The sequence below is a fragment of the Ambystoma mexicanum genome, chromosome 7q (assembly GCF_040938575.1).
Source record: "Ambystoma mexicanum isolate Mex_15411 chromosome 7q, UKY_AmexF1_1, whole genome shotgun sequence".
Lineage (NCBI taxonomy): Eukaryota > Metazoa > Chordata > Amphibia > Caudata > Ambystomatidae > Ambystoma > Ambystoma mexicanum.
The window spans coordinates 634,016,827-634,042,915 of record NC_090941.1 but is presented as its reverse complement, the minus strand read 5'-3'; the positions used below and the strand labels follow the sequence as shown (position 1 = coordinate 634,042,915).

Sequence of the window (26,089 nt, the reverse complement as noted above, 5' to 3'; positions counted from 1 at the left end):
GAGCTGTTGCAAACAATCAATGCCACTATAAAAGAATTTAGCGCCATAAAAGAAGAGCTGAGGGCCATAAGGTTGCTGACCCTCCATAATAAATATGTCCTTGACATTCCAGCAATGGAGGGAGTTGTTTGCACCAAGATCGTGCCATCATGTTGTGCATTCATACAATCTCATGATGGCTAGAACATGACTTTGACAGAAGCCATATCGATGTTGACAGAGCTACACATAAATATGGTGGATGAGACAGATGCCATTGGAGATTACAGTTGGTTCTCACTCCTGTTCTCATGGATTCCTTATTGGATAGCAAACCTACTCAAGTTCCTTGGAGCGATATTGGTGATAATAATGTTTGGCTTCTGTATCATAAGAATAATAATTGGACAATGCCAGAAATCGGCAAGGAAAGCAGTGGGAATGAAGATGATGATTGACACAAAACATGAACCAGAAGACGATGTGCTGACCGATAGTGCCATCAGAGACTACATATAAACAAATATTGTGGCACCTGAAGGAACAAAATTCTGGTATCCAAAGGATCATAAGAATTACGTGGGACGTTGGATCTTCTGTAACCCAAATGGAGAATGCAATTACATGACCTGGAGTGTGGATGAACACATTAAAAAAAGCGGGCACCCTGAGGGGGGTGACAAAGATATGGATACCCAAGAAACCCTTCTTCAAGAGAAGATACAAGGAAGCAGGAACACTTGAGGAGGTGGTCAAGGACACGACCAGAGGTGGGAATGTAGAGGAGCAGATGCATATATCCATAAGAGATCCCACCCGCCTTCCTCATTTGTAGAGACATGAGACCGTGCTTTGCCTAACAGCAGCTATCGTACTAATACCGCAGCAAGTATTTGGAAGGAGATATCCATTGAGACAACCCTATTGAATGTACTCCCAAATTGATGACAACCTACAGGAGGAAGTCCCATAAGGAATATGAGAAAGAGCTAAGAAAATGAACTGATGACATCATACAAATGTGTGCCCGACGTCCCGAGATACTGAATGAAGACGATGCAGAGGACAAATGATGAAGTAAACAATCGAGTGGACTATTAAAGTGGAAAAGACGAATATTACACGTTAACAAAGTGTTGCAGAAAACAGAAGTTCAATGAATGTATAGACTCTGAAACGAAAGGTAGATCAAGTCATCGTATAGGTTAGCTTTGAGTAGTGTATGGAATGCAGGTGGAGCTGCCATTGCATAGAAACTGGACATTGGTATCATGTTAATGTTAAAGGACATTGTACTGTGCACTATCACCACCAGAGTGGTCCCTTGGCACTCTGGTGGATCATAAAATAAATAAGCCAAAACCATGGAAGGGGAATGAAAATCTGTGTCGCAGTAGAATAACAGGTTGCTGAAGCTGTGTGGCGAGTCTGTCTGGCCTGAAGTCAAGATCCTAGAAATCGAGGTCAGCTATCTACTCTGAAGAAGAACAAGTATGCAGAGGAGAAATCCTCTCAAGTTAAGCTGCAGAATGGACCAAATCGTGATTTCTTGTCATGTGAGCTAAGGATGGAAATAGGGTTTGAACTAGGAGTTCCAGACATGATGGCAAGTGGCCTCACTCACGTACATTCCCAGGACAAGAGTAATCTGCAAGGCCAAGTACAAAGACAATTTCATGGCAGAAGGCATCAGTGATGAGAGATGTTGGCCTAATTGAGTGGTGAGGTAGTTTCATGTCCTATCTCCCTGCACCTGGGTCTTAGCTTATGTGCTGCTAAATGAACCAAATGTTCCAGACATGGCACAGGCGTGCCAGTAAATTGTATGAATACGTATAATGAAGGACATTATAGCTTAGAAGACCAATGAAACACATTTACTTCCTAAATTACATGTTTGAAGAGATAGGCATGCATTGTCCACCTGATAAAGGACAGCTAATAACAATACTAGCTCCTTTATGATTGTATATCTAGATGTTTTCCTTAACCAATCTGGACCCTTGATAGGTTTTTACTACTGCCACATAGTATGACATCACTCTGATGCATAATGGAGTATATGAAGTGTATTTTTTGTGGAAATCATTGAGAGACTGAGCGTACATCCATTGATGTTCATGGCCACCTCCCTGTTTTAGATCATTGTTAATAAAACAGTAACTTACCATCTTCTTGAGTTTGTCTGGTTATTTGGACTCCAAATTATTCCGGTGTAATCCCATCCATTAACAGAAGCACATTCCAAGGGCCTTAAGCTCACATGTGAAGTGCAGAAAGTTGTGGATGCTGATAAAATTGCATGGTTGCTCAGTTGACTACCCTATTCCGGCTGCAGTGCCATTATGGAAATGTCTAAGACTGACAGAAAAGACTTTGCAAAATTAAAGAAAACTCTGGTTTTAAAGTTTGGGAAGACTCCAGCCCAATACTTGAAAAGATTCAGAGATTACAAAAAGAAAGAAGGTAATACTTGGGTGTCATATGTAACTGATTCCTTGAAAAACTTGACTGGCTGGGTGGAATGTTACAAGATCACCACCTTTGAGGGTATTATTTGTTTAGTCTTGCTTGAACAGATTTTTGCTTCTTGTTCCCGTGAGCTTAAGGAGCACTTGGTGGATTCTTAGGAGATAGATCCGAAGAAGTTAGCCAGTGCAGCAGATGTATGGGTGTCACACAGAGTGTCCCATAAGGACACGCCTGCTTCTGGTAAGCAGGAGGAGAGGAAAAAGCACAACGATAAGGACGGTGGGGGATCTGATAAAACTTCCTCCCTGAAGGGCCACAAAATACATAACAAGGTTAAGTCTATGAGAATGTTCGGAATAGTGGGAATCATCCTCCCAAGCATAATTCTGGTTACGGTAAGCCTCCCTATGTCCCAAGACCAGTAGATCTTGTGTGGCTTGTGGAACAAGTGATCACATGTAGGGGGACCCCAAATGTAAGTTCAAAACATTGGGGGTCCAGTCTGTGAGTCTGGCCTTCCCCTCTTATGAGGAGGCGGAAATGATCAGAGGGGCATCCTTCTCGTCATATTCTTTCCCCAGTGGGATACAATCTGAAGTAGTCTTAGTATCCCTGGGTACCTGTGAGCTTAGATTCTCAGAAGCTTATGCTAGCATTCCGGATAATACCAAGCACTACTTTAAGGACAGCGTTCTAATAAATGGAGTAGACACTCCTGCCCTTAGGGAGAGTGGGGCCAGCAGAAGAACTGTGGTGAATTCCACATTGGTAAACCAAAAAGAGCTTGCCAGAGGTCCCTTGATGCCCACCAAGTTAGCTTATGGCCCCCCCACAGGTTCCCAGTAATGCCTGTAAATCTAACCATCAATGGTACAGTAGTAAAGATATCTGTGAGTGTACAGAGGCAAGTCCCTGGAAAGGTTCTGCTGGGAAATGACCTCAGAGATTTAGGTCTCACAGGAGACACAGCAGAAAGACCATGCACATGGTCACTCACAAACAAAGGATGCCCTGGCCAAGTTCAAGGCTGAGCCAAAGCCAAAGGGGAAACCCAAGGCTAAGGGAGTCAGGAAACTCAGAAGAGGGAAAGAGAATATTCCCCCTAACTCACCTACCACTGAGGTGGAGGTAGTTGGCCAAGCACCTGAACCTGACGAGGAAGAGGTTCTGCCTCAAATTTTTAACCCAAATGACCATGCTGAATTCCAAAGCTAATTGGTTGAAGGTGGTCCTGATAGGGAAGAGTTTATTAAGGGCCAACATGAGTGCCCATCTTTAGAAGGCCTTAGGAGACAGGCCAGTTCCCAGCTTGAGGGTGAACCTCCTGGGAAAGGAAGGCTCCTGTACAGTGAGCCCACAAAGTCTGGTGAAGGTGACCATAGGAGGTTGGTGGTTTCCCTTCAAGTAAGACCCTTCCTCCTACAACTGGTGCATGAAGTTCCTCTAGCTGGTCACCTTGGAATCAAGAGAACCAAGCAGAAGCTATCCATGCATTTCTACTGGCCCAAGATGGGGGACCAAGTAGAGGGCCAATGTAGGAGTTGTGCCACTTGTCGGATTTCTGGCAAGAGTGTTTCAACAACCCAGGCTCCATTGATGCCACTGCCTGTAGTGGGGGTGCCATTCGAAAGTGTAGGGTTTTACATTGTTGGTCCCCTTAACCCTCAGACATCCTCTGTTAGTAGGTTTATCGTGTTGCTGGTCAGCCATGCCACCAGATATCCTGAAGCCACCCCATTGAAGACTGTGACTGCCAAGTCAGTTGCAATAGCATTGCTAGGCATTTTTACTATGGTTGGCTTTCGTAAAGAAGTTGTGTCAGACAGAGGCAGCAACTTTATGTCTAAGTGTAACGCTCACCTGACTCCCACGGGGGCGCTGGCCTGGTTCGCACTGCTGTGACCTCGTCCAAGGTGATGCGCAGGGTTCGGAAGACGGATTGGACCGGGCCCCAGATCTGGCTTGTCTGACTCGCAGAAGTATCCTTCTGTAGGTGAGAATAGGGGGTTAACTGTCTGCGGGGTAATGCAATCGGCCTCCCACTGACCCCTCTCACCCTCCTCAAAACCCTTTTGTGCTTCCCCGTAGCGTCTCACCTTAGGGTCTGGAAGGACGAGCTCTCCATCCTGCTTCTGATGCAGGGGAGCGTTGGTATCCAGTCACTGGATTTTTTCGGATGGGTGAGAACCAAACTTGCTTGGCTTCCAGGTAAGTTTTTCTATAAGTGGTTCCCCTTGTGTTCATGCATTAATGTTCTAATGCTAGTGTCTTTTTCCCCATAGGGGCCGGGGTACGGAATGCCGGGGAACAGGCACCGACCCGAGGTGAGCGGTGAAATCCTTGTGGAAATCAGGTAAGTCTTTAATGAGTGTTTTGGTAATGTCTTTTCATTCACTCATTAACGCTGATGTCTTTTTCCCCTTAGGGGCCGGGGTCCGAAAATGCCTGGATGCGGCGCAGACCCGAAATGAAAAGGGAATGACCCAACAGGTAAGTCTTGACATGGAGTTTTAGCTTCCCTTTTCCCTTCTTTCTCTCACCTTTGTTCTTGTCTTTTCCTCCCTAGGCGCGGGGGCGCGACTGCGAATCCGGATGGTCGCTGCTGAACATGGAGGCGCCCTGTAAAGGTGAGTAGAATGCTGCGCTGCAGCGATCGATGCAATGTGCTTTTAAAAATAAATGTCTTCCTTTTCAGGATTGTCGGCGAAATGTCTCTGGGATGCAGATTTAGCAGGTGAGGCCTTTTCCTTCTTCTGTTCTTTTGTTCCCTTCCTTTGCAGGTGATTCAGGATGCTGGCAGGTGTGGCAGAAGTCAAGATGCAGGAGCAGACACGGTGAGCGTCCAGCTGCTAGATGCAGAACAACGCGAAGCACGTGTGGCTGATCGGGTGTGGTTTAAATAGCCTTGGAAGAAGTTCCTAGAATGTGTCCTTCCTCCAATCAGGTATGTATCCTTCCCCGACCACGCCCGGGTGGTAAATGAGTCCCACAGGTACAGTAGTTCCTATCAGGCCTCAAGGAGGCCGGGGTTCTGCAGCATGGTCTGCATCAGGTAAGTGCACCCAAACACTTTCATAATGAGCCTGGCGCCTATGGCGCCAGGACTGACGTTTTCTATGAGCCTGGCGCCATAGGTGCCAGGACGCTGTCCAAAGGGCCCCTATAAGGGGTTGCTGGGACCTTCCCCGGGGACTTGATGTCCGCTTTCGGGGACGCAGGGCCTGAGCCGGCTCCCCGGGCCCGGGCATCGTGACAGCACTCCCCCCCATGGCCCCTCCCAAGGTTGTTCCCTCCGGGGGTTTTGGTTTGTTTGGGAAGAGTCGGTGGAATTTCCTGACTAATCGAGGTGCATGCACATGGTCACTTGGTTCCCACGACCTCTCCTGAGGTCCGTACCCCTTCCAATCAATTAGGTAGAAAAGCTTTGACCTAAACATTTTTTAATCTAAAATGTTCTTCACTTCGAATTCGGGTTCCCCATCTATTTGAATAGGTTCTGGAGGTTTGAGTAGTCGGGTTCCGGGGACCACTGGTTTCAGAAGTGACACATGAAAAACAGGGTGAATTTGCATATTAGCTGGTAAATCAAGTTTAACCGCTACTGGGTTAATTATTGCCGTAATAGAATAAGGTCCCAGATATTTTGGGTTAAAAGTTCGAGGCCCTTTGAGCGGTAAATGTCTGGTAGCTAACCACACTTGATCCCCAATCTGATACGGAGGTGCTTCACTCCGATGTAGGTCAGCATTCTCCTTGTATTTTCTCTTGGCTTGTTGTAAATGCGTGGTTGCCTCTTTGAAGGCTCGGGTAATGGTAGAATGCAGATGTTCTACTGCGGGCACTCCGAGGTTCTGAGGCGAGTCGAGGTTTGAGGTTCGAGGGTGATGTCCAAACAAGGTATAAAAAGGACTATGGCCAGTTCCAGAGTGTACCAAATTATTATATGCGTATTCAGCTATCCAGAGAATGTCTTTCCAGTTGCTTTCAGATTGCTGTAACATACACCGTAAGTACTGCTCAAGGGTCTGATTTGTCCTCTCGGTCTGACCATCGGTCTGAGGGTGGTGACTGGTCGATAATCTTACGTCGATTTGTGCCATTTGACAACATTTGCGCCAGAAGTGGGAAATTAATTGGCTTCCCCGGTCAGAGATTAGTATAGATGGGAATCCATGTAGCCGAACAATATTTTCGAGGAATTCTTTGGCTAGGACAGAAGCTGAAGGTAAACCTTTTAAAGGAATGAAGTGGGCCATTTTGGAAAACAAATCCACAATTACCAGAATGGTATGGTATCCCGAACAAGGAGGCAAGTCCGTAATAAAATCCATTGATAGGGTGTGCCAGGGTGCTGGCGGTATGTCTAGAGATTGAAGGAGACCGGCTGGTCTTTTCTTTTGACCTTTATTTTGGGCGCAAACACCACAGGACATCACAAAAGATTTAACATCTTTTCGCCAAGAGGGCCACCAGAATTGTCGTTTCACCTTTTCCATTGTCTTGGCAATACCGGGGTGTCCCTCTATTAATGTATCATGATAACCTGAAATAACTAGTTCGTGTAAATCCTTGTGCGGCAGGAATAAGCGTCCTTGGTAATAAGGTAACCATTATCTATGGTAAAGTCTGATCCCTTTTGTATCCAATCCTGTAGGACTGTAGGGTCCAGGAGTTGTTTCACTCTGACTTGAATGTCTTCAAGCGTCTGTAACGAAGTCATGCCTAGAATTCTCTGTTCGGGAATTATTGGTACTGGTTCTGAGTTTGTATCAGATTCTCCCATTCCAATTCGGGATAAGGCGTCTGCTTTGCCGTTCTTGCAGCCAGGTCGATAGGTAATCACGAAATCAAATTCAGCGAAAAACAAAGCCCATCGGAGCTGCCGTGATGACTGAGCCTTGGTGGTTTTCAAATACTGTAAATTCCGGTGATCAGTGATCACCGTGATGGTATGTCGAGCGCCAAGCAGGTAATGCCGCCAGGCTTTAAAAGCGGACTTTATGGCTAACAGTTCTTTGTCAGTGATTGCGTAATTAATCTCTGGTGCCGAGAATTTTCTGGACCAAAATGCTACGGGATGCAGTTGGTTGGTTTCAGGATCTCTTTGAGACAGAACTGCTCCCATGGCTAGGCTGGATGCGTCAGTTTCAATGACATACGGGAGATCTGGACGTGGGTGTTTCAATATAGGTGCGGAGGTAAACTTAGCTTTTAAATCCTGGAAGGCCTGCTCGGCTTCTTCAGACCATTCAAAACGTTTTTTTTCCTCAAGAGTGCAGTAATGGGTTGTACTATGCGTGAAAATTCCGGGATAAACCTGCGATAGAAATTGGCAAAGCCGAGCATGCTTTGAACCCCTTTTACAGAGCTAGGTGATGGCCATTTGAGGATGGCATCCACTTTTCTTGAGTCCATTCGGACTCCTTTGGGTGTCAGGATGAAACCGAGAAACTCAACTTCTGTGGTATGGAAAACACATTTCTCCAGTTTAGCAAATAGTTTGTGTTAGCGCAGTTTTTCCAGAACTGCCCTAACGTGTTTTCTGTGATCAGATTCCGAAGAGGAGTACACTAGAATGTCATCGATATAGACGACAAGACAAACATCGATGAGTTCCCGAAGGACATCATTCATGAAGAATTGGAAGGCAGCAGGCGCATTGCACAACCCGAAAGGCATTACCTGGTATTCGAATAATCCGTATTTTGTATGGAAGGCTGTTTTCCATTCGTCGCCTTCTTTTACTCGCACCAGATGATATGCCCCCCGGAGATCTAACTTGGTATATATGCAAGCGTCCTTCACCTGGTCAAGGAGTTCAGGAATCAGAGGCAGAGGATAACGGTTTTTAACCGTTATCTGGTTCAATGCGCGGTAATCGATACAAGTTCTAAGGTCGCCTTCTTTTTTAGGCACGAAGAACAAAGCCGAGGATGCCGGGGACTTTGACGGGCGAATAAAACCATTGGCGAGGTATTGATCCAAATATTGTCTCAAATGCAGGTTCTCAGGTTCGGTAAGGGCATAAATCCTGCTACAAGGGGGTTGTGCACCGGGCACCAGATCGATTTGGCAATCGTACGATGGGTGAGGAGGTAACGTGTTGGCTTGTTCCTTTTGGAAGACGTCCTGAAAGTCCTGGTATTCCGGAGGTAATTGCATGGAGGCAGAGGTTACAGATGCTAGATTAATCTTCAGGTTTTCTGGGTAGCATGTTTGTGCACAATCCGGGAAGGTTATTCTCTTAGCTCGCCAATCAATTCGAGGATTATGTGTCTCTAACCAAGGAATTCCAAGAATAACCTGAAACTGTGGAGCCTTGATTACATCAAACACAACTGCCTCCCGATGGCCGTCAGGACCAATAAGAGTCACCCCAGTAGTGGAATGTGTTACCGGTCCAGAGGCAATTTCAGTTCCATCGACTGTGGTGATGACATCTTTGCTGGTTTTAGGACGGAGAGGGAGGTTAATCCTAGAGGCCAATTCACGATCCACATAGTTTCCAATAGCCCCACTATCGATGTATGCCTTTATTGCATGCAACCGCTTAGGCTTTTCTGGATCTACGAGAACCATTGGCACAATGAAATGCGAGGTCTGAGAGTTAGTTTTCAAGCTCGGCAAGCGGACCCCTACGCTTGTCGGGCTGAGTCGTTTCCCGATACAGAGTCTTCATGGTTTTTATCAGCGGCTCCTACCGCTTTTCGGGGCGGTTTTGCCGGGCAATCTCGTAGAAAGTGTCCAGAGTTCCCACAATAAAGACATAATTTTAACTGCCGCCTCCTTTCACGTTCCTTTTGAGTTAAGGGTTCTTTAACACCTCCAATTTGCATAGGCTCAGAGACATCAACTCCCTTGGGGTTAGCATGGGCCTTGACCAACACCCGGGTCTCAAACCTGGACCGATCTGTTTTTCTGTTTTGAAGTCTGTGATCCAATTGGACCACTAAGTCTATATAGTCTGTGCATTCTTGGGGCGGATTTACAACTTGGGCCAAGACATCTTTAAGTTCTCCGCGTACACCTCGATAAAATAACGTGACTCTTTTATCCTCTGGCCATCCCGTTTCCACAATTAGTCTATTAAAGGTTGCAATATAGGATAGGAGGTCCTGATTGCCCTGTCGCAGGGATAGAAGTTCGTCATCCAGAGCCTGCCCCTGAGAGTGTCGAGCAAATAACCTTTCCATGCTTGCTTGAAATCCTTGAAAATCACGGAGAATCGGGTCACCTTGAGTAACCAGTGGAACTGACCAATCGGCAGCGCAGCCGCTGAGATATGACAATACAAAGGCTACTTTGGTCTGATCATTAGGGAAGGCCCCAGGTCTGCAAAGGAAGTGCAAACGACACTGATTCATGAATACGGCGAATCGTTTGGGGTCCCCAGCAAAGCGTTCAGGCAGGGGCCAGCGGCATGTTTCCAGGTAAATTAATCTGCACAGGGTTACTGGGAACCACAGGAGCGGGGTTACCTCCGGAACAGGGTAGAGGAGTTTGTCCAGCTTGGCCTTGCAAAAGCTGTATGGCCAGGTCATCAGTTCTTTCCTTTGATATTATTAATTCCCTCTTGAGGGCATTAGTCTCTTGACGAGCGGCATGTACTTCGGCCCGTAATTCCCCCAGTAATTGGGCCAACTGATCAGTCTCAGAAGTTTCCATAGCGCCTGGGTGGGAATTTGTAGGAAGGCTTCGCGTTCTGTAATGCTCACCTGACTCCCACGGGGGCGCTGGCCTGGTTCGCACTGCTGTGACCTCGTCTAAGGTGATGCGCAGGGTTCGGAAGACGGACTGGACCGGGCCCCAGATCTGGCTTGTCTGACTCGCAGAAGTATCCTTCTGTAGGTGAGAATAGGGGGTTAACTGTCTGCGGGGTAATGCAATCGGCCTCCCACTTACCCCTCTCACCCTCCTCAAAACCCTTTTGTGCTTCCCCGTAGCGTCTCACCTTAGGGTCTGGAAGGACGAGCTCTCCATCCTGCTTCTGATGCAGGGGCGCGTTGGTATCCAGTTACGTCACTGGATTTTCGGATTGGTGAGAACCAAACTTGCTTGGCTTCCAGGTAAGTTTTTCTATAAGTGGTTCCCCTTGTGTCCATGCATTAATGTTCTAATGCTAGTGTCTTTTTCCCCATAGGGGCCGGGGTACGGAATGCCGGGGAACAGGCACCGACCCGAGGTGAGCGGTGAAATCCTTGTGGAAATCAGGTAAGTCTTTAATGAGTGTTTTGGTGATGTCTTTTCATTCACTCATTAACGCTGATGTCTTTTTCCCCTTAGGGGTAGGGGTCCGAAAATGCCTGGATGCGGCGCGGACCCGAAATGAAAAGGGAATGACCCAACAGGTAAGTCTTGACATGGAGTTTTAGCTTCCCTTTTCCCTTCTTTCTCTCACCTTTGTTCTTGTCTTTTCCTCCCTAGGCGCGGGGGCGTGACTGCGAATCCGGATGGTCGCTGCTGAACATGGAGGCGCCCTGTAAAGGTGAGTAGAATGCGGCGCTGCAGCGATCGATGCGATGTGCTTTTAAAAATAAATGTCTTCCTTTTCAGGATTGTCGGCGAAATGTCTCTGGGATGCAGATTTAGCAGGTGAGGCCTTTTCCTTCTTCTGTTCTCTTGTTCCCTTCCTTTGCAGGTGATTCAGGATGCTGGCAGGTGTGGCAGAAGTCAAGATGCAGGAGCAGACACGGTGAGCGTCCAGCTGCTAGATGCAGAACAACGCGAAGCACGTGTGGCTGATCGGGTGTGGTTTAAATAGCCTTGGAAGAAGTTCCTAGAATGTGTCCTTCCTCCAATCAGGTATGTATCCTTCCCCGACCATGCCCGGGTGGTAAATGAGTCCCACAGGTAAAGTAGTTCCTTTCAGGCCTCAAGGAGGCCGGGGTTCTGCAGCATGGTCTGCATCAGGTAAGTGCACCCAAACACTTTCATAATGAGCCTGGCGCCCATGGCGCTAGGACTGACGTTTTCTATGAGCCTGGCACCATAGGTGCCAGGACGCTGTCCAAAGGGCCCCTATAAGGGGTTGCTGGGACCTTCCCCGGCGACTTGATGTCCGCTTTCGGGGACGCAGAGCCTGAGCCGGCTCCCCAGGAGCGGGCATCGTGACACTAAGTACATGCAAGCAATGTGGAAGAGTGTGGGGTCACTTATAAGTTCTCACCAGCTTTTCACCCACAAAAGAATTGCTTAGTTGAGAGTTTTAATAGAACTCTCTAAAGCATGATTGTGGCTCTGGAAGAACCTTAAAGGAGAAAAAGGGATCTCTTGTTGCTATGGTTACTGTGTGCCTACACAGAGGTACCTCAGAGGGTGTTGGTTTCAGCCCCTTTGAGCTTATAATTGGTCACCCTGTTGGGGGACCACTGGCCATAGTCAAGGAAGGGTGGGAACTCCCTACTCCTTCCATTGCTAGTAGACTATGGGCCTCATTACGAGCCTGGCGGTAACCGCGGTGGTAAAACCGCCTGGTTACCGCCAGACTCGTATTACCATTCCGCCCCTGTGACTCCCGGAAATACCAGGGCATTACGACCCTGGTGTCCCGGGACTTCCGGAGGCGGAATTCGGTAAATCCCCATTCCCATTGAGTCCCATAGAACTCAATGGGAATGGGGAAGTGGAAACACCGGCACCATCTCGTGATGGTGCTGGTGTTTCCACGTCCGCCTGCAGGGGGGAGGTGTTCAACCCGCCAGGTCAGACCTGGTGGGAAGATCACCTACCGCCTGCAGGACTCGGGATCGGGCAGTCCGGAATTAACAGTGGTGGCGGGTTTACCGCCACTGTTAATTCCGGACCGTCCGACCTGTAATGAGGCCCTATGTGTTGGGTTTAAGGAAGAGAAGGGTCCTTCTGATGGCTCAGGCCGGTGATAAATTGAAGGCAGGTCAGGCTCTGGTGAACCCAGAAAGCTTCACTTATTCACTTGATCTCAGGACAAGAAGTCCTGATTATGAATCCTGTAAGGCCCATAGACCTACAGGACAAATGGTCAGGCCCTTACACGGCTGTGGAGCAGCTGGGTGAGGTAAACTATTTGTGGACCTTAGGAGACCTGGTCAGGCCCCCAAAGTGTTCCACATAAATAGGCTAAAGTCTGTCATCCCTAGGGTTGAAATAGCAGCACTACTTTTGCCATCAGAGAAGAAGAGGAATCAGAAACTATGCCTGACTTGTTCCAAGGTAGACTTTCAGATGGCTCCATTAAGGGTGTCCATGTGAACCCTGAACTGACTCCTACCCAGGAAAAGGAAGTAAGAACTTTGCTTAGGCAGTTATTCCCCTTGTTCTCACTGACTCCTGGTTTGACACCTTGGTGAAAACATGAAATTGACACAGGGAACAGTGTGCCTATCAAAAGTATGGGGGTACAGGATGTCAGATAAGGTTAGATCTTATATCAAGACAGAGGTCAACAAGATGTTAGATCTTGGGGTGACTGAACCCTCTAGTAGTCCATGGTCCAGTCCTGTGGTTCTGGTGCCAAAGGCTTAGGTTCTGTGTGGATTACAGGGCTCTGAGTGCTGTCACCAGGACAGATGCTCACCCCTTGTCTAGAACTGATGAGCTGGTGGATACCTTGGGTGCCTCCGAGTACCTCAGCACATTTGACTTCACTGCAGGGTATTGGCAAGTAGCCCTAGAAGAATATGCCAGGGAGAAGATAGAATTCTTAACTCCAGAGGGTTTTTACCAGTTCAGAGTAAGTCCCTTTGGATTAAAGAATGCAGCTGCTACTTTGTAAAGGGTTGGATGAATTCTGCTCAGCAAATCTGGATGCTATAGCAGTCTTCAGTGCCACCTGGGAAGAACATGCGAAACACCTTGGAATAAAATTGCAGGCTCTTCAGAAGGCCCACTTGACCATAGAGGCCAGTAAGTGCCAGATTGGAAAAGAACTGGTGGTCTTTCTCGGACATGAAGTAGGTGGAGGGAGGATTCAGCTTTTACCCAGTAAAGCACAAGCAGTACAAGACTGGCCTACCCCCACTACACAAACTCAGGTGAGAGCCTTCTTAGGTCTCAATGGGTACTATCGAAGCAACATGGCAGACTATGGTACCATAGCTGCCCCTCTGACTGCTCTCACAACTCCAAAGAAACCCAAGAAGGTCTCTTCATTTGAGGAGTGTGAGAAGGCCTTCTATGACTTAAAATGTTCCCTCTGCCATGCCCTTGTTCTCAGGGCCCCTGAATACAAACATGCTTTTATTGTGTAGACAGATGCCTTTGATACTGGGATAGGCGCTGTACTATCACAGGCAGATGAGAAAGGCAAGGAACACCCGATTGGATTTATTAGTCGGCAGCTTAAGGACAGAGAGCTAAGGTGGTGCACTGTAGAGAAATAATGTTTCTCTGTCATGTGGGCCATAAGGAAGATGAGGCCCTTCCTCTATGGGACCCACTACATTGTGCAAACTAACCATTAGCCCTTCTAGTGGCTAAGGAACATGAAGGGAGAGAATCCAAAGTTGCCCAGGTGGTCCATAAGCCTGCAAGGGTTTGACTTCACCATTGAGCGCTGGCCAGGTGTCCAACATAGCAACGTTAATGGGTTGACCAGATTGTTTAGTTGACCTGAACATGAGACTCATCCATTGGTGGATTAAGTCCCCCTGCCCTTAGGTCTGGGAGGGGCAAGTGTTGGGAAAGATTTCCCTTAGGTGCAATTTTCCCTCCATTTGTGAACCCCCCACACCTTTTGCTTTTGTTTGGCTTACCTAACCTGATTTTTTCCAGTAGAGCACAGCCTTCAGCTGCACTCCTCTGGGCTTTCACTCCTTTGTGATTTGCCAGGAGACATTCTATTACTTTGGACCTCACAACTGACCAACAAGCATCTCAGTTAGTTTTGTTAGGTAAGGAAACCTGTAGTTTAGGGAAAGTGAGGCCATGTTCATAATAATTTAATATAACAAGTTTGGAATTGAAAATTCAAGTCTGCCTCCTTCTTCTGCCCCTCCACACTACCCAAACATAATTTTACTCCCAACTAAAAAAAATAGGAAGTAAAACGCTCCCACATCAAACTCATGTCTGGACCTCTGCCCATATATTTTACTCAGTTATTTGCACCTTCTCTTAGTTGGTCAGCAACAAAGCAGATTATTGCAGATGCCGGATGTTATACGAAACACTTTGGGACATGTTTAATGCATACCATGATCGTTGTGGGGATTTTGGGCATTGGACTTTCTTCTTAGTGGGCCTAGGTCAGCTTCTTCATTTAAAGAAAATAAGCCTGATTTGCAAAGTATTTTTGAATGGGATTGCACCATTGTTAAACACTTTTGTAAATCAGGCCCATTACCCCTAGTCAGTGGTGAGTATGACAGGTGAAGTCATATGTTGGTAGTGATGTGTTTACAGCATAGTCTGGTTGACTTGGTTATAATGGTGTGCCCCGTATTTTCTGGGGTATTTTGCAGTACCCTTTTGCTCCCTTCTGTTCTCATGTTTACATAATCAGGAGAATGTGTTCCTCTTGCTTTGCAGCCTGCTTTGTAATTAGTCAATAATGGTGTCGAGAAAAGGCTGTACCTTGGGGTAATGGACCGCATACCAAAGTTAATGGCACGAGCAAAGCATTCCTCTATGAGCACAAATATGGCGCTCCAGCCAGATGATGTCACAGGTGTCCTGTGTACTGCACCCCCATCCATCCACTTTGACCACCTATCTAGCGATGCCTACATGTAGGATAAATATCAACTGGTCAGCTTACTCAGACAAGAGAGCCCACTGCCCCAAAAGCCATCACCTCAATGGTGACCTGAGATGATCTCCGAGATAGTGTCTCAATCTAATTACGGAATGAAGATACATGATTTCTGGTAAGTCCACTCTGTTCTACTCAAGTGAGGTACTTTTCTTTCCCCTGCCCATCACTGACAAAATCCAGTCATTTATTGGTGGCATTACATTGGTTAGAAGCCCTGGGGGATCAATAGGTCTGCTCTCAAAGCACATCTTGCCACCTTTTCTTATTGTTTTCCTTCTCCTACATCACCTTAACTTTTCATTGATTTATTGAAGTGTCTCATTGTATTTGAAAGGCATTCTATTTAGAGTAGTATGTTTGCTTTAGTTTATATTCACTACCCCCAGCATACCTGACGACAGAAACTATTTTGCAAATGTATTGGCTTTGCCAATGATTGTCTTACCTGTGCTCCAAGTCTTTGGCATTGTTTTGCAATTCTGCAGTCATGGTTCTGTCATGAGACTGATGATTCCCTTTTTCCCTAGAGATCTATCCAGTAATCGCATAACCGAACTCCCACGCTCCACTTTCAAAGATCTGAAATTGCTGCAGAAACTGTAAGTAGCAAATCCAATTTCCAGACAGCCATTCACCTTCCAATATACATCATTATTGGAGAATAACACGATTTTCTTTGCCTTTTAGCAATCTGGCGTCCAATCCACTTACCCTTCTTGTGGATCAGTTTGACAGTCTCCAGCAACTTCAGTCCCTGTAAGTGAAAAATTAAACTTGACACACAAAAGCTCAATTTTCACGAGATTGCCCCATCATGATATAAAGAGCGCATCATTATTGTGAAGCAATAAGAGTCCAACTATTTCAAACATTGCTATTTCAAATTATAGGACAAATTGTATCTTCAAATGAGTCGCCTGCGATTGAAAGAGGTGATCCTTGTAATCATGATTTAAGATATGTGTTTGGCATTTCAATGTATTATCACTTGCAAAGTGGCTTATGATCCTCAGTCCAAAAGAAGTGCCATGCCATATATGTTCTACACAACCTTTTTCTAGAATTCGTTTTCATTCCTCAGACGGTAGGGGTGTGATGAACTCCGTCTGCCACATTTTTCACTTTTTAACCTCTACTTTTGATCTTTACGTAGAACTGAGTCCTGCGCTTTTTGGCAGGACACCTATTCACTCGTTTCTAATGGACTGGAAAAATATACACATAGAATTGCACATTTCTCCATTTACACTGCTATCAAGCTTATCTTGATGTTTTAAAAATAGTACATTTTTCTGAAAATGCACCCAAAATGCAGTTTTCTGTTTTGCTGGTAAGGCAATTAAGCTTCTCTACTACTGCGCACCTCCACCTACGCCTAGGATGATGTCCACTCATTTTCCGAGTGCATGCATGTATCTCTTTTGAACGGTGCCTGGCAGTAGCAAAGGCAGCTTTTGGTGCCAGGGGGAGCGGCCAATAGGGCACCAGGGTCAGGCTGGGCAGTGCACTGTGCACCACGGGGAGAGAGGGCTTCCCTCCCCGTCTCTGCACTGGTGCCTGATGCAGCATGAGGCCTCTTGCTATTATGTTATACTTAAGTTCTTTATACGACTATTTAACTCACATTTCTCTGGTGTCAGCAATTATAAATCTCATTATTTTAGTGCATACGCTGATTTCTGGATAAAGCAAAGAGCACTGTATGTTGCTTATTAACCTATCCACTGCCGTAGGACTGTGGAAGGTCTGTGCCAGGGATTTTGATCAACTGTTTGCCTGACTTCCTTCAATGCTAAAGGCACAAAGAACTTCTGAATTTCCCCTGCTTTGGATTTAGGACACAATTATAATAAATGAGTGAATGCGAGCCAGTCACTGTTCAACCCTTGGTAGGCAGATCCCATCTCTGACTAGAGGTCAGGTTCTGCCTAAGAATTGTGTGTTATGTGTGACTCCCATCTTACTCAAGGCAAGGGTGCAGCCTGATTTGGTGTTTATTGATGGGTTCAAATATCGTTGCTTTATACAATGCTGGATGTAAATGCAGTCATTGTGTAGCCCCCACGAGGAATGGGGAAGGGGAGAAACAGATTCTCACACACATGGAACATTCAGATCAGGTGAGTGCAAAGAGGAGGAGAGAAGTGTAGTAAAAGGGGAAGAACAATGTGAGCTCAAGGCACGTGCAGGCAAAACAATACAAGGCAGCAAGTAGTAGAAAAAAGGTCGAACTCAGAAAGTAAAAGAGAGGACAGTGGTGCAATAAGAAGGACCCAAAAGGCTTGCTTTGTGATGTCAGGGGGCACAGTACTATCGGCCAGCCACGGGTTTGAAGAGGAGAGTCTTGAGGCTTTTCCTGAAATAAGGATGGGTTTTTTCCACTCTGAGAGAAGCTGGCATTCATTTCCAGAGGCTAGCCCCAGTAGCAACAAGCCGCCAGATTTTCAAAACTCTGTTTCTCCCATTAATATTAAATGGCACAAAAGCGAATATAAGTCCGTAACACGTGTTGTTAATTGAAGAACTAACTTAATTCAACCCAATAATTAGGAAAGTTCAATGCAATTAGGGATGAAATGATTGCACCGTTTAAAACATTGAATTGAAACTACTCCAGGCTAAATATAAAAATGCTAACTTTTATCATTGACAAAGTTTCTATCCCTGATGGCCAATGCACATAATACGAGCAAATACCTTTTGTAAAGTATTTTTTGAGCTGCAATCTTCTGCACTGAAACTTGATTTGATAGCCCCATCAATGGCACTTTGAGTTGCTATTGACAACATTTCCTATGCCAACATCAGTGAAATTAGAACTAACACCATTCCTCATGCACTGGATCCAGTTATTGACTCTGAGTAGATACTCTATTGATGTCGCCTTGTTTACCTTGCACTTTGCTGTTTACCTTGCACTTTGCTGTTTACCTTGCACTTTGCTGTTTAGCCCCATCAGTCAGATTTGAAAAAGCTCCCTACATAAAGCAGACGGAGCAACTCGGCCAAGGATCCATATCAAACCAAACTAGTAAGGGAAGATGAGCCGTATCTGGTGAACAATTTCAGACATATCATACATCATTTCCTAATATCTGTTAGCATCGCGCTCTCCTTAATAACAATTGTGGGGTTGTCTCTCTTGAGAAAAACTACCCCGGACCCAAGAGCACACTGAAATGAACTCCTATCACAGGACTCGATTTTAGGAATGTTTGTGGAATGGAAGGTGAATGAGCAATTGCACTCTTTGACGTAAAGCCTTGATCTCTTAGGCTCTCTCCCTGTGGGCTTCAGGCAATATGTGGTACTAATCCATTTTGATATCCATATTGGACAATCTTAGGACGGCGACTTATGGAATCAGTGTTACAGTGCTAATCGAATTGAGTCTGTCTGCTGTATTTGCCACAGTGAACCACGCTATTACGCTTGGCCATCTCCATTCAGCTGGCATATAGCATCTTGCACTAAAATGGAGCAAATCCTATCTAACCATCCAAGTCCATTCAGTAGCACTTCCACTGTTGGAATCTATCACCCAAACCTTGCCCTACTGAGTCGCACATGGGTCACTTTTCACTTAATTTTTATTTCAATGTAACGTCCAGTATATAGCAGCTCCAATCTGCGTCTTTATATCTACCATTCTAAATATCTGCTGTAAATACCCTCCTAAGACTGGGTGCGGATCTGAGGAGAATCACATCTCCTTTTCATACTGTTGTAAAGTGTCTTGAGAATGTTGAATCCCGGGTTGGAATGTATATGGGAAAAACAGGCTGCATATTCTGTAAGGGCAGTTGCAGTGTGGAGCATGACAAGGGAGGATGTGCTGGGGGTCATTATGGACATTCTTACTAAAGTCCTGTTAAACCTTACCTGGAGTGGCCGGCTATCTTTACAATACATACATGCATGGAAAAAACATACAAGGGTGAAGAACAACTGATTGTAGTTTAATCCCTCTAAGAGCAATGTGATTATATTAGGGCCTAAACTTGACCCGCGGAGCCCATCCATCTGGCCTGAGATTCTTAGTCCTGGACTCGATCCCTTCCTGTCCACCAGGATCGTAACCTGGGAGTTATTCCCAACACCACTTCATGGCTCAGCCCTCAGATAAGCTGTTTGATAAATCATTGCTGCTTCCAGAAGGCTAACCTTCATCAAGTTCTGAAATTATTTTCGGCAGTTCACATATTTGCATTATAACGCCTTTGTGTCCACATGTATAGATTACTGCAACTCTTTATGTTGTGCATTCCAAAATGCGAAGTAAACCATCTTCAGGACATTTAGAATGTGTGTGCTCATCTTATGTTTTCTTTGAGAAGGTGGGAACACCTGTCTGAATCTCGACGATGCATGTCTGCGGTGGCTTTTGCTGCCTAGTGCACCCATCCAACCTCAACTTGGATGTAGGTATTTGCAAGTGAATGTGACCAAATATATTCCAAATCATATGTTTCAAATCAAACTTAAGATTCAGTAATGCCAACTTACTTTCTGTTTCCCAAGTAGGCCGCTTGGGCATGGGAGCAAGAGCCGTGTTTATCTAGCTGCAAAGCTATGGATTTTTCTCCCAGTCAAATTAGATGCTGCGAGGACCATAAAACCTTTTGTAAAATGGGGAAAGCATACCTCTTCCCATCATAAGCTCCTTTCAACCACCACTAGGCGCTATGTTTTAGACATGGGCTTGCCACATTGCTTCTCTGTTGTACCAAGAGGCCTTCACGCCAATTCTCTGCACTGCTCAACAAATGTAAAACCCAGCTAGACTAAACGTTACAATTAATGCAAGGAACTACACATCTCACAAATCTAGTTGCCCCATTTGTGAACACATTTCCAAGCTACAGACCTCTGAACATGTAGCATGTTGAAGGCTGCACTGCCAAGGAACCAGAGCTGTTCTTCACTTGCCTCCCAACTCCATGGCTGGCCCCAATGTCCAGTGGGATTCTCCTGTACCTAACGTGATCCATGCATTGTTTTGTGGTTGGCCTGCTTCACAATGTGCAGTGGAGGTCGTGGATAGATAGGAAGAATGTGTCAAGGAAAGAGCATGACTAGCTAGAAGAGTTTTTTATAAGTGGAAGACCTGTGGCTCCAAGCAGGTGCCTTTTTGGCATAGAAGGGGGGACATCTAGACGTTTGCGCAAAGTGACAAAGTTTGTGCAGATTGAATTATGATGTAACCTATCTTTATGGGCTCTGTATCTCCATGGAATGGGCTGGGACAACCTAACAAGTGGATTTGCAGAAGGCCTCTGCCTCTAGTAGCAGTTTTTTTTTACATGATATGATATGATAGGTTATTCATAATGCGCTTAATATCCAGAGGTTTCTAAGCGCGGACCTGGGGATCAACCTGTGTTGCTCTGTTTCGTCTTGTTTCCAAGGCAAGCACGTTGCACCCTGAGCTGGGAAGAACAGTTGAACAAAAATAGACAGGGACAAGCTACCACAAAGGTCAGTGGGCAAGACATCCTCCTTCAGCCCCAAGAAGGTGCCTTCTGTTGCTCAGATCCCAGCAGTCTTCATTGTGGGCCACAGTGAAGACTGCATAGTGGTGGCACCATGCACCATTAAGTAGCTTCCTTGCCAGGCATTACTGGCTATCGTTTAAAGCGGAGACCTAGTTTGCAAGCAGCAGAGCTCTGTACCGGATGTGGGTAGCCACCGTTTGGGCTGGCATCTTTTAACAGTAGTGCAGTACTGTGATTTGTGGTATGTGCATCTATATGTGCGTTGTTATGTAGATGGGGACAAACCTCCAATGACCAATCCGAAACTGCGTGGCTGCAAACAGGCTTTATTTATATGGAAAGAAAGCCAAGTCATTAAACAGCGACCTCCAGCTCCACACACACACACCAACTGACGCTCCATGGAATCTGGAACCTCCCCTGCACTCTAGACCACCCAATGGTTCCAGGTTCCATGTGGTGATTTACACTGTCCAAGGACCCACTGATTGAACAGTCCCAATGTGGGACTCAACCACTAAAAACAATATTTACAGAACATGAGAACAAAGAGCATGTGCAATATTTACAGAATATGAGCACTCCTAACACCTCCCTTCCTCGCACTACCTAACATCCACGTTCCTCTTGTGCATAACAGCCACTCTCTTCTTACTCCAAACTCCTCCACCTTTGACAAGAATAGATGCCCCCAAATCTTTGACAACCTCCTTGGGATCTGGGAATCTGGATCTACCCTTCCTCACTTTGACTGGTAACTTCACTTTAATCCCATCACCATTGCTTAAAACATGGGTTTTCTTTGTGTGCTATGCAACATTGTTTACAAAAGGGGCCTACCGTTTTTTCAAGTGGCCAAATCTAGCTTGAGCTATACATGCTCATACGAAGCTTGTGGCCCTTCTCAGTCACATAGGCGTTCACTGTAGGGTACAGGGAAGGCTCTAAACAATCAAATGTAGAGTTACTGTCACTATACCCTCAGGTACCCTGATGTCCAGGGGAAGATGTAGACTTGAGGGAAAGGTGAAGGTGTGATGCAGGATCAGAGACCTCACATGTCAAGGAGGGATGGGTAACCCTCTCAACATGGGGCAGGAGGCATACCACAGTGTATTCCAGAGCCGGTCCTGACCCAGAGGCAGGGTGAGGGATTTGGGAGGGCCCCAGTCTATGTTCCCTTCTCAATTGCAAAGTACCACTTTTGATCACCCAACACCTGTCGTTTCACTTGTTGTACAGTGTTTTGTCACTTGCTTTTCAGGAATGTGAGGACCAGAATCCTGTGCAGTGGATAACGCAGCACACGGTCCACCAGAGAGAGCGCTGGCAGTGAACAGCAAGCCGGCGAAACCTCACACATGGCAGACCGGCAATCCAAATGCTCATTCAACGAAAGACACAAACTGGGAAGGGGACTTTTGTTGTAGCGGCCTGCCATTCAGGACGCCGGTGATCCTGCCTGTGAAAAAGGGGGAGGGGCATGATTGTCACTTTATGCTTTTGCATCACTGTAAGCCGGCCCCTGGGGAAAATCAGGGAAGAGGTTGTTCTCGGGGAACCAGCTAAGGCTGAAAACGGGTGGATTAGGATAAAGGGGAATAGGAAAATCATGGGAGTTTGGGTTTATTTGGGTGAGGCCAAGGGAAGAGAAGGTGGACTGAGAGACCAGGTGGAGGAAGGACAGTGGAGCGATGCAAGGAAGAGGTTTACAGCGACCGTGTGCAAAGGGAAGTATTGGTTGTTGAGAGAAAGTAGTACTTGGGTATGAGAGTGTGTGACTGGTGAATGAAGAGAGTGCCTAGGTGCTAGTGCAAATGTAGGGGGAGTATGTGAAAGTGAGTGAGAAAGCTAATGAGAGAGTGAATGGAGGGCGACTTTGCGAGAAGGAGGGGTGAAGTGTAGCATAGAGAGCATTAGAGTGTAAAGGGAGGGGCGAGTACTAGAGAGTAGACTGGAGACCAGTGGGAGGAGAGAAGAATGGAGTGGACAGGAGAGAGTAGCAGAGTAGTGGGAGAGGGGTATAGTGGAGAGTAAAATGAGGGTAGAAATAAGAGGTAGAGGAGAGAGAAAATAACATTGGAAGGACAAAGGTAAGAGAGAGAGAGCGAGAGAAAGCGAGAGAGAGAGAAAGAGAGAGAGAGCGAATATAGAGAGAGGGAAGAAGTGAAGGGAGAAAAGAAAGGAAAAAACATCAAGCTGAGGAGTAGGAGGACATGAAAAAGAAGGATCGAGCGAGGCTTGTTTGGTTGGAACCCACCTTGCCCTGATAATGTTTATGGGGACCTAGATTAGAATCTTCCTAGAAGTCCCCAGAAGGATTGAGAAAGATAAGGTGGTTTCCTTTAGGCCCTCATCACTAACCAATCAAATAATAGACAGTAGGGGTTACTGATGTCCAAAGTGGAGGGAGACCATGGGAAGACAAGAGAAAGAGAGAGAGAGATGGCCCTTAGTTGGTGCTTATCAAAATACTTAATAAAAACCTTCAAACTGTCTTTAATAGCGTGTTCTTGACGCCATCAGCACACAAACAATGGGGGTGGTATACGATTGGAATTATACTCCTAAAAAGGGAGGATCCTAGAGAGAAATAAGATATGCCATCCCATATGCAGTTAAATCCATACATATGTAAATAACAAGAGTTATGAAACATGTTTTGCATTTACCTGTATCGATGCAACTTTCTTTGTTGCTAGGTGTGGCAGATGTTACCTTTTCTAAAAGCTGCTGGAATCTCCATGTGTATGATTATCCTCCATGACACTATTTTAGGAAGCTCGCCAAGGTTTTTCTTTGATGAAGGTTGGGAGGGAGATGCAAAATATACCTTTATAGGATTTTAATTGTGGCTTGTGTGATGAGTTCAACATTTCCCTACCTATTTCTCACATATCCCTTAATTGTATACTAGGCGCACTGTGAATTTTCCAAAAAGAGAAACTGTTTTGTAGATTCTGTAATCTCGCTAATGCCTTTATGTATGACACGCTTCATGCACCTGCTAATATTAAAGAAGAATCTACGCTCGAACAGATTGTGAAGGTTAAATATGGAGTGCCTTAAAGAGGGTCTGGGTGACACTACTGTTTTGCTCACCTATCTGTTGAGCCCCCTTAGGGATCTTCTGCATGTGCAGTTTACGAAAGCAAAAGGTCACAAACGAGCAACATCGGCCCTTTATATGCCTAGAAGTCATGAATGTTTTGTGTTGGACTGTGTGCCTTGTCTTCACAGAAGAGCACCTGTGAGACAATCTTTTGCCCGAGAGAGCTCTTTGGTATGAATTGGACACCAAAGTGCAGTTAAGCATTGCCTTCCTTAATCAGATACTCACTGAGGCTCTACTTCTAGCAAATGCTGATAACCAGCTGCCCTACCTTCACATATATGCAAGTCTGGACAGCGTAGGTACAGAACTGTACCAGAAGAATCAAGGCACCACAAGACATGCTGCCTTCACTGGCCACCCGCATAATTTGTCTGAGAAGAACTATCCCATGCATAGGAGTTCCTGGCTCGGTGATGTTTGCAGAGGCGGAAAAACTGCATGATTACCTGTATGGGGCAAAGGTCACTATGCACATGGACAACAACATCCTGAAGTCCATCAAGTTGTGTGACTCTTTTTCTGTATACAACGTCTAAATGATGTACCAGTACCACCATGGGTTCAGCAACATCTACATTGACACATTGTCCTTTCGACCCAATTCCCCAGAGGCAGATGACATGGCAGAATGGAGCACCATTCAAGCAGGAGCACTGGGGGCGCCCTGTCTTGCGGAGGAAGACATCCATCCAGCATGAGCACACAGAGGGCTTCTAGGCAGATGCCTGAGCCTGGACCCCATCCTGGGACTGAGGATACAGAGGAAGAAGCAGAAGAGAGTGCAAAGACCATGACATAATATTACAGTTTCAATTGACTTGAATTAAGCCATCCAGTCCTTTACAGCCAGACATTGTGCAGGAGCACAAAGAAGAAGTACCCTGTGAAGACTGTTTGTCGGCCATTGAGGTCTCTGGCTCAGCACCTTGACCAACCCTGCCTGCGACTGACACTGACTAGCCTCCACGTCCAAAGCTGGCCCCTGTTGTCACCAGTAAACAACTTCCTGAGCCTCGAAGATATCACTGCGAGATGAAGCCTTTAAATAAGGTAAGTCATTAGGCTTCATGGGAGCAGTGTGAGCTGCAGAAAGGACATACACCTATTAGTTCAGCCACTCTAACATATGCACCCAAAATAAACCATGGTGGGAGTTGCCCCTTCACGTTAAGAAACATGGTCTCTCCTGCCCTCTAAACCTTAAAGAGGGTTAATACATCCCAGAGATAATTCAATGGAGCCCTGTAACCCTCAATTATGTAGTTTCTTGTCAGCACTAAGAGATGCATAGTAAAGTAAACATGTAGCAACTATTGCTTATCTTTGGCAATCGTTATTTATGGCTGCAATTACCAGCAATGAATGTATTATTATTACAAGTATTATTCACATCTTGAAACGTTTTTCACCTAGATGGTGCTGGTTGCTTGGGAAGGTAAACATTTACTACCAGTTTGCACACGGTAGGTGGCAGCCCTATGGCCCACCTAGTTGAGGGAAATCATATTACATATATACGCTCTAAAGGGTTTTTTAAATCACTACATTGAGTTGAGTTTTCCTTCCTTTGCTGACCGTATATACCTTTTTCATGGTGTTGTAATTGTTGCAAATTTCAGTTTCAGCTACAAGGAAGACCCTGGAGTTTGGTCCTACATACCACTCCAGATGGTAGTACTTTACTATCCTATGTACGGGGCCATTTTGCTTTGTAGTTTGATGTAGAACACTCACTTGCCCCCTAAATCTCACTCTAGACCAAGAACTCAGGGGTGCTCAACAAGAGATGCGGACAACCTTCTGTCACCCATTCACCTCCCATGTTGCTATTCCACTGTTTGTCTCTTGGTTCAGTTTACTCCCATGCTGTTCTTATATCTTCCCTACCAATTCTGCCCAGAGATAGTAGAATGCAGAGCGCTACTCTGTCAGGTGCCCACCTAGCATTTCACCTTAGAGAACCAATGGCTGCGTATAAACCAGGTCATACTCCCAGAACATCACCAGTGCAGCCCCCTGACCCCCTCGGGGCACTCAAACCAGGATCTCCCAGGTCCGAAGATCTACCACGTCTTGACTGACCTGGAAGTGAACAGATTGAACTGGGAAAGTCCCCAGATGGGGAAGATCAATGTCACAATCCCCCTTGTTTAGCTACCACACCTGCGAGACTCCAGAGAGCTGACTCAGCACATCCACTTAAACGTTAAAACTGCTGGCAAAACAGAAGCATGGTGCACGCCACCTATGATGTTCATGTATTGCATGACTCTGGTGTTGTTGTGAGGACCTGGATAG

At 46.0% G+C, this 26,089-nt stretch overlaps 1 protein-coding gene across 1 annotated transcript in view; it reads left to right on the top strand.

Moving 5' to 3' along the window:
- The window catches only part of RXFP2 (relaxin family peptide receptor 2), a 1,759,299-nt gene that overhangs the window by 1,445,311 nt on the left and 287,899 nt on the right, over positions 1-26,089 (top strand). Inside the window, exons 12-13 of the mRNA XM_069639740.1 lie at positions 15,709-15,780; positions 15,869-15,937. Of these exons, the coding sequence (XP_069495841.1) occupies positions 15,709-15,780; positions 15,869-15,937 (141 nt within the window). The remainder of the gene's footprint in view (positions 1-15,708; positions 15,781-15,868; positions 15,938-26,089) is intronic.